The sequence below is a fragment of the Somniosus microcephalus genome, chromosome 4 (genome assembly GCF_052327205.1).
Source record: "Somniosus microcephalus isolate GS21.2 chromosome 4, FLI_Smic_1.0, whole genome shotgun sequence".
Taxonomy (NCBI): Eukaryota; Metazoa; Chordata; class Chondrichthyes; order Squaliformes; family Somniosidae; genus Somniosus; species Somniosus microcephalus.
In genome coordinates, this window is record NC_140990.1 from 71159361 (window position 1) to 71172349 (window position 12989).

Consider the following 12989-nt stretch of genomic DNA (forward strand, 5'->3'; position numbering starts at 1 on the left):
GAGAAATGGATAGACTGAGTAATTACAGACCAGTCAGCCTAACCTCGGTGGTGGGTAAATTGTTGGAAATAAATTCTGAGGGATAGTATTAATTGTCATTTGTCATTTAGAAAGACACGGATTAATCAAGGACAGTCAGCATGGATTTGTTGAAGGAAGGTGGTGTCTGACTAACTTGATTGAATTTTTTGAGGAGGTAACGAGGGTCGATGAAGGTAGTGCACTTGATGTAGTCTATATGGATTTTAGCAAGACTTTTGACAAGGTCCCACATGGCAGACTGGTCAGAAAAGTAAAAGCTATTGGATCCAAGGGAAAGTAGCAAGTTGGATCCAAAATTGGCTCAGTGGCAGGAAGCAAAGGGTAATGGTCGAAGGGTGGTTTTGTGACTGGAAGGCTGTTTCCAGTGGGGCAGTGGGGTTCCGCAGGGCTCAGTACTAGGTCCCTTGCTTTTTGTGGTATATATCAATGACTTAGACTTCAATGTAGCGGGTATAACTAAGAAGTTGGCAGATGATACAAAATTGGCCATATGGTTGATAGTGAGGAAGAAAGCTGTAGACTGCAGGAAGATATCAATGGACTGGTCAGGTGGGCAGAAAAATGGAAAATGGAATTCAATCCAGAGAAGTGTGAGGTAATGCATTTGGGTAGGGCTAACAAGGCAAGGGAATACACATTAAATGGTAGTGTTGTAGGAAAAATGATTCCTCGGAAACTAGACTGAGTAAGAGAGACAACTTTATTAAATGACAGAGCTCTGGGAGAAGCGTCTGCAACCACGCGGTCTGCGAGAGCACCTTCTCCCCGATTGTAGTACGTGCCGAGCTTATATACAATTCCAAGAAGTTGGTTTTAGATCATTTACATTCATCCAATCAATTCGTTTATTAGCGCATATCGTTATTTTCCTCCAGTCAGGAGTTTACACACTTGTGTTGCCAATTCTGCCTCTTCAGGTCTTCGTTCCGTCTTGTTCCCCGGCAGAATGTGATTAGTTCGATAATAGGATACAAGTGATTAGTTCGATGATAGGATACCAGTGAACCTGGTTAGTCCTCAGTGATTCAATTAGTCCCAGTCAGGACACGAGATGAACTTTGTTCCAGCCATGCGTAAGCGTGGCATGTCTCACTGTGCAGTGATTCAATTAGTCCCAGTCAGTGAATTTGTTGTTTGTGTCTTTTCCAGCAAAATCTTGTCCAGCAAAATTTTATTCTAACAATCCCTCCTCTTGGTCCTGGAGCACGATTTATTTGCTCCCAGATGACCATCCTCGGTCTCCCTTTCGTCGGTGCTTACAGCCACTGGCTTATGTCCGGGGATTCGGTTGTTCCTTCGACAGTGTCGTATTGGTGTTCTTCGTTCCTTGGTAGCAGGTTGGTGTGTTCCTCCTCGATAGAGGCGATCGGCATCACGGTTTTCATAGCAGTTTGGCAACACAACTTTATAAGGCTCAGCGCACAACACATCAACATACAAATTACAACTATTATTATTATCCCTTGCATCATCCACGCTCCCCACCCAGTTTTCCCTAGCAACCAATCAAGCCACCCTGTGCTTGTGGGTTGATGGAGCTTCTTTATTTCTTCTTGGATATGATTTGCTAGGCTCGTGATATTCTCGGAGCTATCTGGGACATATGTACAGCAGTCTGTCCCGATCAGGCACAGGTGCCTCCTTGCACCGCCAACAGATAATCTAGGGCTATCCTATTCTGTAAGGCGGTGGTCCGGATCGCCACCATTTCGGCACTCATTTCTCTCAGGGACTCAGCCGTATCGTTGGCTATTTGTTCGAGCACTGCTGCCATGTTTATGGATTCCCTTGCTATTTTTCCTGTTCCGTACCAGGGGAATGCTATAGCCCAGAATCTTTCGGTTTCCGTAATAGCTCTCTTAACACGCTTGGCTGGTTGCCATAACGACTGGTACCCGTAGTGGTGGGTTAGGGAGGATAAATAATGGATGTATGGTACTACGTATCCTATATAGCATGACCCAGTCCAGGTTCGTGGAAGCCATGGATACGCCTTATATCCGCAAATGAAATAGGTATTATTATAGGCCTCAAATTTGTTCCAAAGTTGGTACATGATCCCAGGTATTCCCCTCCAGGGTAGATTGCTAGTCCGGTTTAGCACTTCGGATAAATTAAACGTTCCCACGTGGGGCCATTCTAGGGCACCTGGTGGTTTAGTACTGGTTTTGGTTAAAGTGTAATTATACTTGCACTTACTCCATCCAACCACTAACCCTGTCTCGTCATAGTTTACCAAGCAGACTTCCCCCTCTGCATTGTTTAGTTTTCCCCCTGTGCTGACTAATAGCTCTTCTGGATACCTTTGATTATCGTACTGGGGATGAAACCATCCTTTAAAGTTCGTGGGGTTATACCCTGCCTGTTTCCACTCATGTTCCAGCTGATCTGGATTCAAGCTATTTTGGGTTTGTATGGTATCCTCCTTATTCCAGGTGGTATTAGAGTATAATAACCACCCTACCATCTCCTCTACCTTAAAGGGGATAGGCCTTAATGGGATTCCTCCCCCCGTATGGGTGGGCACATGGGCGCACACCCAGCAGGAGCTTTGGCCCATTTTTTTTGCATAGACATATGACATATACAGAAAGGTATTTACATGCAATCCTCTCTCTTTACGTAAATGGGGTACCGCGCTTCCCGTGACAATATGAAATAACGCCATTACCCATAATACTCTAAACATGATTAATATATCTTTACAGGAATTTTATGACAAAGGGTATGCAGATCACCTGTAAAACAGATTCAGAAAGTAGCCAGTCAGTTGTCTTTATATACTTTCAATTGTGTCCAATGCTTCCATACTCCTTTACCCCTTATGTCTAGAGAGGCACAGGTATCCCCACTGATTATGATTTCATATGGCCCACTCCATTTTGGGGCGAACCCTGGTTTGCTGGGCAGAGTTTTCACCATGACTTTACTACCCGCTGAGGGAACATAAGCCGTCATTGTGAGCTCTTGTGCCCGATCCTTGTCCTCCTGATTATCGCGGACATTCTTTCGCATCTCCTTTAATTGAGTGCTAAGTTCCAGAACGTATCGTTTTAGTCTATCTTTTAAAGGGCCTACATCGGCCCCACCTGTTATGATGCCTTCTGGCAATTGCATCGCCCTTCCTGTCATCAATTCATAAGGGGTCAAGCCTGTCGTTCGGTTTTCAGTGGCTCGCAGCTTCATTAGGATAATGGGCAATACTTCAGTCCAGGTTTTCCCCGACGTCTGCATTGCCTTTGCCAATGCATTTTTAAGGGTTCGGTTCATTCGTTCCACCATGCCCGAACTTTGAGGGTGGTATGGGATGTGGAATTTTTGTTTAATTCCCATTAATTGGCATACCGTTTTTATGACACTCCCGGTAAAGTGGGTACCTTGATCAGAGTCCATTTGAATTGGTATTCCCCACCTGGGGATTACTTCTTCAGCTAAGACTCTGGCAACCATCAAAGCGGTGCAATTTCGCATGGGGAAAGCCTCTACCCAGCGGGTGAATTGGTCTATGACCACGAGGCAGTATGTTTTGCCGTGTGACGGTGGAAGGGGACCTGTGAAGTCTATTTGTATGTGCTCCCAGGGCCCTCATGGCCTTGGTTGATGTCCCATTTTGACCTTTATGGGTCGCCCGGGGTTATACTGCGCACAGGTGATACATCGATGGCAGTATCTCGCGATATCTCTTCCCATCCCCTTCCACCACCATTCTTTGCTGAGGCTTCCCATCATCGCTTCTCTCCCTGAGTGTACAAGCCCATGGTGGAGTTGTAATAGCGTATTTTGAATGCACTTGGGGGCCATTACCCTGTTATCCTTTCGCCAGACATTATCGCTTCCCCGCTTTGCGCCTTGTTCTTCCCATGTACCTTTTTCGACGTCGGGGGTGTCCTCATGGAGTTCTTCAATACTTATCTCGTCCTCGGAGCTGCTCACAGCGGCTATTGGTACTTCTTCGATCCTTTCTTGCTCTAGCGCCCTTTGTGCTGCTTGGTCCGCAGCCTGGTTCCCCTGGTGATTTAACCAGTCCGGGCTAGTCCGGTCCGGTTCCCTCTGATGTGCCTTAATCTTAATTACTGCTACCTGTTGGGGTTTGTCGCTAGCTTTTAGGAGGGCTTCTATCCTCAGCTGGTGTTTTATGAGATTGCCTCCCGTAGTAATGAATCCCCTCCTACCCCATGCAGTCATATAATCGTGGACCACCCCAAAGGCATACCTACTATCTGTGTAAATGTTCACGATTTTATTCTCTGACAACTCTAGTGCCCTGGTGAGAGCCACTAGCTCTGCCACTTGGGCCGATAGGCCTCCATCAATCCGTCCTGACTCTACAGTTTTTAATTCGCCATTAACCACTGCCCACCCCGTTCGGGGCAGCCCATCTATATACTTGCGTGAACCATCTACGTACAACGTCTCTTCCGCTGTCGCTAAAGGGGTGTCTTTTATCCTATCTTCTTCCGGGTTCATATCTACGTCCCCACAGTTGTGGGGCTCCCCAGTTCCCAGTATTCCTTCTGCCGGGTTCTCCCCCGTGTCTCTAGCAATGGTTACTGCTTTACTCGGAGGGAGGACGGCCTCCCACTTGGCACGTCTCATGTTCGAGACGGATCTTAATTTCCTGGTATTCAGCATCTCTACCAGAGTGTGTTTAGTGTGCAATATAATGTTTCCTGTCATTACTATCGGCTCACTAACCTTTACTGCCCAAGCCGCACAATCCAATGCAGCTATGCACCGGGAGAGCCCTGTGACTACCAGTCCCTCCGCTGTGAAATAGTAGGCGATGGGCCTTCTTTTATCCCCATGATCCTGTGTAACTACTGCTGTGTAAAACCCTTCTTCATTGTTGCAATGTATGTGGAAGTCCTTACTCATATCTGGCAGTCCTAGCCCTGGGGCTGATACTAGCTCAGACTTTAGTTGAGTATAAGCTTCCTCTTGTTCCGGTCCCCAATCTATCGGTTCCAATACGGGTTTACCCCCTTTCACTAATCTTTGTATAGGTTCTGCTAATTTAGCGAACCCCGGGATAAAATTTCGACTGTAATTAAAGAGCCCCAGTACCTTCCTGACTCCGCGTACTGTTACGAGTCTCGGCATGCCCTGGACAGCGTGTTTCCTGTCCTGTGACATTTCTTTAAGTCCTTGGGAGATTAGATGTCCCAGGTATAGGACCTGAGTTTTTCCTATCTGTGCTTTTTTAGGGCTTACCTTGAGGCCAGCCGTCTCTAGGGCCCTTAGTACTAAATATAGGGTTGCCAGATGGTCTGCCTTCGTTTCCGAGGCTATTAGTATGTCGTCGACGTACTGCAAAATAGTGCTTTCTTTAAGTACTTCTATCTGTTTTAGGATATCACTCATGACGCGGTGAAAAATAGCTGGGCTATTATGGAATCCCTGTGGCAATCGGGTCCACGTATATTGTTTATCCCCTACTGTGAATGCAAATTTCTCTTGTGATTCCGGATCTAATGGGAGTGCCCAGAATCCGTTAGCTATGTCTAAAACGGTGAATATCTTCTGTTCAGGGGATAGCCCATTCAAAATTGTTGAGGGGCTGGCAACGATGGGGTGTAATTTAGGAGTGACCCTGTTGAGGGCCGTATAGTCTATAGTCAACCTATAGCTCCCATCAGGTTTCTCTACTGGCCATGTGGGGGAATTAGTAGTGCTCGTGGTTTCCCTCAGGATACCCCTTTCTACTAGCCCCTTCACTATGTCCACGACTGCCTTCCTGGCCTCCGCCTTTATTGGGTACTGGCGGTGGGATTTGTGTTCTGGTCCGGGAATCTTAATAGGGTCGATACTAGCTTTTCCTGTATCTAACTTTGTTTCAGCCCATACCCCAATCACGGAATCACAAATGGCTCCGTATCCTCCCGTATCTTCGTGCCAGTCCCTGGTAGTTACGGTGGCCACCCCAAGGGTGCCAGTGTTATTTGCCAGTTGTCTAATCTTTTCCTTACGGCCATCCGCCTTTGGCCATGTTAACCTTCCTTTGCCACAATCAATTATTGCTTTGTACTCCCTCATTATATCATTACCTAATATTGTACCTTCATTATTTTTACACACATAGAATTTCATGGGGAGGTATATATTATCGATTTCCACCAGCTGCGTGGTGCTCAAGTGAGCTGGCACTTTAGTGCCATTGAGTCCTCGCAGGAGTATTGACTTACTAGTCGTGGGGAGGGGGAGGTTAGTGACGGAAACTGATGCGCCTGTGTCCACCAGCATTTCACATTGTCGGCCCCCTACTAGTGCAGACACATAAATTCTCCCCTCCCTTGTATACCTCACACTCTAATTCCTTTATAATCTTTGCTTGACATTTTGCCTTTGTCTCTAGTTCCGTAACCATCTGTACTTTGTCTTGTGCAACTTTCTTTATTACGTTTACTTGTTCAATGAGTCCTGCTAGTTGGTGTACTAATAACACTCCTGCCTTCTTGGTTTTATCCTTTGTCTGTTTAGTCAACCAGTTTCTCTGGAGTTCTAAAGTCTGTGACACATCCCAACCGTCTTTCTGCATCTTCTTAATTAACGACTGTCGGTTTGTCATATAAGAATATGTGAGGGAGCCCGAAGGTCCCCTCTTAACTTCCTCACCTGACATCGCCGCTGCTTCACCGATCGTTCCTTCGTGTCTGGAGATCTGTTCCTTAGAGAGCCCCCCTATTCTTTCCTTCCGAGAATACCCGAGCTTCTTGTCGCACTCTATGCCAGCGTTCTCAGAGGTCCGGGTTTGTCTTTCTCTCAAAACTGCCCGGACGTGTAACGCTTGCTTGTTGGACGGGGTTTCTACCCCTCCCCGGTGTCTGTTTACCTGATCAGGGTCCTACAACACCGACACTAATAATCTCCTAGTTCACTTAGCAACATGATATAATGCAGAAAAATGTTAACCGTACTCGACTAGTATCACGACTTTAGAACACCTTGGAGTCTCGACACCTACTTCATGGTCCTGGCCTACGCGTGGGGCATTTGCCCTCTTAACAACCAGCCTGAGGCTAGGTGTCTGAGACAAGTGTCCTCCTGATCCGAGGTTTTTCTTAGTTACTTAGTTACTATTACACAAATACAAATACACACATACAAATCAAGTAGTGTCTCTTACCCACTCAGTCTGTGTCCCAGATTCGTTTTGGTGCCGCTTCGCCGTTCAGTCGCCTTGTCGAGTGTCTCTGATTTATGGGCGGTCAAAAATCTGACTACTCACCCTGGTCACTGATTCGAACGACTGTTCAGCTCCGTGGCACCCTGCTCGCAGCGCCAATTTGTTGTAGGAAAAATGATTCCTCGGAAACTAGACTTTGAGTAAGAGAGACAACTTTATTAAATGACAGAGCTCTGGGAGAAGCGTCTGCAACCACGCGGTCTGCGACAGCACCTTCTCCCCGATTGTAGTACGTGCCGAGCTTATATACAATTCTAAGAAGTTGGTTTTAGATCATTTACATTCATCCAATCAATTCGTTTATTAGCGCATATCGTTATTTTCCTCCAGTCAGGAGTTTACACACTTGTGTTGCCAATTCTGCCTCTTCAGGTCTTCGTTCCGTCTTGTTCCCCGGCGGAATGTGATTAGTTCGATAATAGGATACAAGTGATTAGTTCAATGATAGGATACCAGTGAACCTTGTTAGTCCTCAGTGATTCAATTAGTCCCAGTCAGGACACGAGGTGAACTTTGTTCCAGCCATGCGTAAGCGTGGCATGTCTCACTGTGCAGTGATTCAATTAGTCCCAGTCAGCGAATTTGTTGTTTGTGTCTTTTCCAGCAAAATCTTGTCCAGCAAAATTTTATTCTAACAGTAGGATACTGAGAAGTGTAGAGGAACAGAGGGACCTTGGAGTGCATGTCCACAGATCCCTGAAGGTAGCAGGACAGGTAGATAAGGTGGTTAAGAAGGCATTCAGAATACTTTCCTTTATTAGCCGAGGCATAGAATATAAGAGCAGGGAGGTTATGCTTGAACTGTATAAAATACTAGTTAGGCCACAGCTGGAATACTGTGTGCAGTTCTGGTCACCACATGTGATTGCACTAGAGAGGGTACGGAAAAGATTTACGAGGATGTTGCCGGGAGTAGAGAATATTAGCTATGAGGAAAGATTGGATAGGCTGAGGTTACTTTCTTTGTAAGAGAGGAGGCTGAGGGGAGATTTAATTGAGGTGTATAAAAATATGAGGGACCTAGATTGAGTGGATAGGAAGGATCTATTTCCCTTAGCAGAAGGGTCAATAACCAGGGGACAAACATTTAAAGTGATTGATAGAAGGATTAGAGGGGAGTTGAGAAATATTTTCACCCAGAGGGTGGTGGGAGTCTGCAACTCACTGCCTGAAAGGGTGGTAGAGGCAGAAACCATCATTGCATTTTAAAAAGTACTTGGATATGCACTTGAAGTGCCGTAACCTACAGGGCTACAGACCAAGAGCTGGAAAGTGGCATTAGGCTGGATAGCTCTTTTCAGCCTTGACAGACACGATGGGCTGAAAGGTCTCCTGTGCCGTAAACTTACGTGATTCTATGACATCAATCTCCTCCTGTCTGATATAAACTGACCCCACAGTCACTGACACCAATCTCCTCCTGCCTGATATAAACTGACCCTACAGTCACTGACACCAATCTCCTCCTGTCTAATATAAACCAACCCCACAGTCACTGACACCAATCTCCTCTTGTCTGATATAAACCAATCCCACAGTCACTGACACCAATCTCCTCCTGTCTGATATAAACCAGCCCCACAGTCACTGACACCATTCTCCTCCTGTCTGATATAAACTGACCCCACAGTCACTGACACCAATCTCCTCCTGTCTGATATAAACTGACCCCACAGTCACTGACACCAATCTCCTCCTGCCTGATATAAACTGACCCTACAGTCACTGACACCAATCTCCTCCTGTCTAATATAAACCAACCCCACAGTCACTGACACCAATCTCCTCCTGCCTGATATAAACCAACCCCACAGTCACTGACACCAATCTCCCCCTGTCTGATATAAACCAGCCCCACAGGCCCAGAAAGATTAAACTCAGCCCATTACTTGGATTGGACTTGTCTCCATTCCCGTGCCGAGGGGATTGCTGTATCAGACGGGAGGTGCAACACTTGGGGACTCTCGATTCTCCACCAATTCCCATTCCCCTTCTTTCTGGTGGATAATGGAGGTGCCACTGTGTGTGATGTGCAAGTCAGTAAGAATTGTCCGCGAGGATTAATCAGCACTTTCTAATTGGAGATGTTAATCAATGGAAACTTTCAGACACTGAATTGTAGATTTTGTACCAAAGATTAATTTAGGATTGAAGTAAAAGTTAATTTTATTGCAAACTAATTTCTGGTGAAAGTCGCTGAATTATGGGGAAAGATCACAGACAGCGGTTCTTAACGGAACGCTGCAGCCCCGAGAATACAATCAGCTATATAATGAGAATGCTAATAACCCCTATGACTGGGCTGGAGTTTAACATCAGCAGAAACAAACTCCAACAGTCAGAATAAACATGGTTCAGTCCTGGATGTGATTAACAGCAGCAATAACAGCAGAATCCAACCTCTGCAGTCACTTGTGAACTTGCTGGTGTTTCAGCAGTGTGGATAACTGAGCGAATCCCTTCCCACACACAGAGCAGGTGAACGGCCTCTCTCCAGTGTGAACTCGCTGGTGTGTCCACAGTATGGATGACTTAGTGAATCCCTTCCCACACACAGAGCAGGTGAACGGCCTCTCCCCTGTATGAACTCGCTGGTGTGCCAGAAGGCCAGATAACTGAGCGAATCCCTTCCCACATAGGGAGCAGGTGAACGGCCTCTCCCCAGTGTGACCTTGCTGGTGTCTCAGCAGGCTAAATGACTGAGTGAATCCTTTCCCACACATGGGGCAGGTGAACGGCCTCTCCCCGGTGTGAACTCGCTGGTGTCTCTGCAGGCTGGATAACTGTGTGAATCCCTTCCCACATAGGGAGCAGGTGAATGGCCTCTCTGCAGTGTGAACTCGCTGGTGTGCCAGCAGGCCAGATAACTGAGTGAATCCCTTCTCACACTCGGAGCAGGTGAACGGCCTCTCCCCGGTGTGAATGCGTCGATGAGTTTCCAGCCGGGATGGATAATTGAATCCCTTCCCACAGTCCAAACATTTCCACGGTTTCTCACTGGTGCGGGTGTCCTTGTGTCTCTCCAGGTTGGACGATCAGTTGAAGCCTCGTCCACACACACAACACGTGTACGGTTTCTCCCTGCTGTGAATGGTGCGATGTTTTTTCAGGCTGTGTAACTAGTTAAAACATTTCTCCTTCCACATTCAAATGCAGATAATATACAGGTCCTGCTGTATTGAGTGACTGTCAGATCTTGATGTGATGTTTGGTTTGAGTTTTCCGTCTGTAAATCCTCCCCTTCTCACACCCTGTAAAAGGAGTTTACAAAAGTACAGGATAGAAATTCAGAACAGACAATTCTAGTTTCTATGGAACATTTTTTCCTCTCTTGTTCCCAAAAGCTGTAAATCCCCATCCCACACACTCTCCCTCCTCCCTGTGCTGAAATCCAAACCCATGACACTATCTCCAATATTTTTCTCCTCCCCTGAAGGTGCTGACTCTGGCTGGGTTCAGTTCTACACTCACTGGTTCCCCACCCTCTCCTCCCCTGAAGGTGCTGACTCTGGCTGGGTTCAGTTCTGCACTCACTGGTTCCCCTCCCTCTCCTCTCCTGAAGGTGCTGACTCTGACTGGGTTCAGTTCTACACTCACTGGTTCCCCTCCCTCTCCTCACAGAAGGTGCTGACTCTGGCTGGGTTCAGTTCTGCACTTGTACAAAAGTAAAATACTGAGGCTGCTGGAAATCTGAAATAAAACAGAAAATGCTGGAAATACTCAGGCAGCATCCGCAGAGAGAGAAACAGAGTTAACATTTCAGTTCAATGACATTTCATCAGAACTGGAAATATTTAGAGATGTAACAGGTTTTAAGCAAATGCGGAGGCAGGGAAAGGGGGGAGGGGAGGAAAGAACAAAGCGGAAGGCCTGTGATAGGATGGATGGCAGGAGTGATGAAATGACAAAGGAATGATGCTGCAAAGCAAAAGGAGATGGTAATGGGGCAAGTAAAGAAACAAAAGATTGGTCTAAAGGAGGTGGAAATGGAATAGCAGAATCACCAACAGCTGCCGTACTAAACAATGGGAGCAGTGGTTATGATCTGAAATTGTTGAACTTAATGTTGAGTCCGGAAGGGTGTAAAGTGCCTCATCGAAAGATGAGGTGCTGTTCCTCAAGCTTCCGTTGAGCTTCATTAGAACAGTGGAGGAGGCCGAGGACAGAGCGGGAGTGGTCCGGAGAATTAAAATGACAAGACTGGAAACTCAGGGTCACTCTGACGACTGAACGGAGGTGTCCCGCAAAGCGATCACCCAATCTGCGTTTGGTCTCTCCAATGTAGAGGAGCAGTGAATACAGGATACTAAATTGAAAGGGGGACAAGTAAATCGCTGTTTCACCTGGAAGGAATGTTTGGGGCCCTGGACAGTGGGAAGGGAGGAGGTGAAAGGGCAGGTGTTGCATCTCCTATTGTAATGTGGCAACCAATTTGCACACAGCAAGCTCCCACAAACAGCAATGTGATAATGACCAGATAATCTATTTTAGCGATGTTGATTGGGGGATATATATTGTCCAGGACACCGGGGATAACACCCCTGCTCTTCTTCGAAATAGTGCCATGGGATCGTTTACATCCACCCGAGAAGATAGACGGGGCCTCGGTTTAACGTCTCATCCGAAAGACGGCACCTCTGACAGTGCAGCACTCCCTCAGCACTGCACTGGCGTGTCAGCCTGGATTTTTATGCTCAAGTCTCTGGAGTGGGACTTGAACAGTTCTGAGTACTTGGGGCCTAAATCTGGGGCCTTTCCGTTACAATCCTGTGGGATGTAAACTGTAACCCCGGCATTTACCAGCGCCTTCAGGAGAGACAGTGAGAAACCCGCTGTGTGCAGAGTGAGAATAAAATCAATGAGTCAATGATCGTCTCTCCTGGTCACTGGGACCCTGAAGCCCCGCCCACTCTCTGTTCCTTTGCTAAGAGGGCCACGCATGCGCGGTGCTATTTGCTGAATCATGATGGCGGCGCACAAACCCTCCCGCTTTCTCTTACAAAGATGGCGGCCGTTAACCTGGGCTTGTTTTCAGGAAAAAGCCCGGTAGCTGCAAACGCGGGAGCTGTAGGTTATTATTGGGAGCCTGCGGCCTACCCTAGCTGTTGATGAAGCCTTTCCCCTCCACCCGCCAACTCTATTAGTGCCCCGCGGCTCATCGCTTCGTACCCGCTGCAAAATTGCGCTCCTGACATCTGTCCGCCTGCAGCCTCTGCCCGTCTCCCGTACACTGCACTGCGCATGCTGCAAACACAGCCCGGTATCGCGCCTGCGCACTGGGCTCCTGTAGTCTGGCTGAGGCACATTCCCCACCGCGGGGTATGCTGGGTAAAAGCCCGGATTAGTGACTAGACATGATTTACTGAGATTGCATTGAGGACTGAACCATGTTCATTCTAGCTGTTATGGTTTGTTTCTGATGATCTTAATAACCCATATAATTGGCTGGAGATTAATATTCTTTAGAAATATTTAAAATAAATACTTGTTTTAAACACAGTGTGTCGAATATTTGATTTTTCCATGATAAGATGAGACTAATTGATGTTCTGTTACCGACTTTTCCATTTTTCGGCCTTTTCTTACTCTGGATTATTTCAATTCTCATCTCGTTCCCCTTTTACCAGATCAAACCCCAAGCTTGCTCCATTTGTGTACATGGCTTGTGGGTGTCATAGGCTGTCTCACTTACACTCATTTGAAGTTCCTTTGAACCACCCCTTTATAGAACTGTATCATTTATCACTTTTTTGGAACCGATTTA

The 12989-nt window shown here is 46.7% G+C and overlaps 1 protein-coding gene across 1 annotated transcript; it reads right to left on the minus strand.

The window, feature by feature from the left end:
* Positions 1 to 6916: 6916 nt before the first annotated feature.
* LOC147119178 (uncharacterized) lies at positions 6917 to 12479 on the minus strand. The gene is made up of 2 exons (XM_085984897.1): positions 12395 to 12479; positions 6917 to 10476 (listed from the first exon to the last, which is right to left on the minus strand). The coding sequence occupies exon 2, from the start codon at positions 9946 to 9948 to the stop codon at positions 9634 to 9636; it is 315 nt and encodes a 104-aa protein (XP_085841023.1). The 5' UTR covers positions 9949 to 10476; positions 12395 to 12479; the 3' UTR covers positions 6917 to 9633.
* Between the last annotated feature and the right edge of the window lie 510 nt (positions 12480 to 12989).

Coding starts and splice junctions, on each gene's coding strand:
- LOC147119178 (XM_085984897.1), bottom strand. CDS start 9,948: ATGTGTGGGAAAGGATTCACTCAGTCATTTAGCCTGCTGAGACACCAG.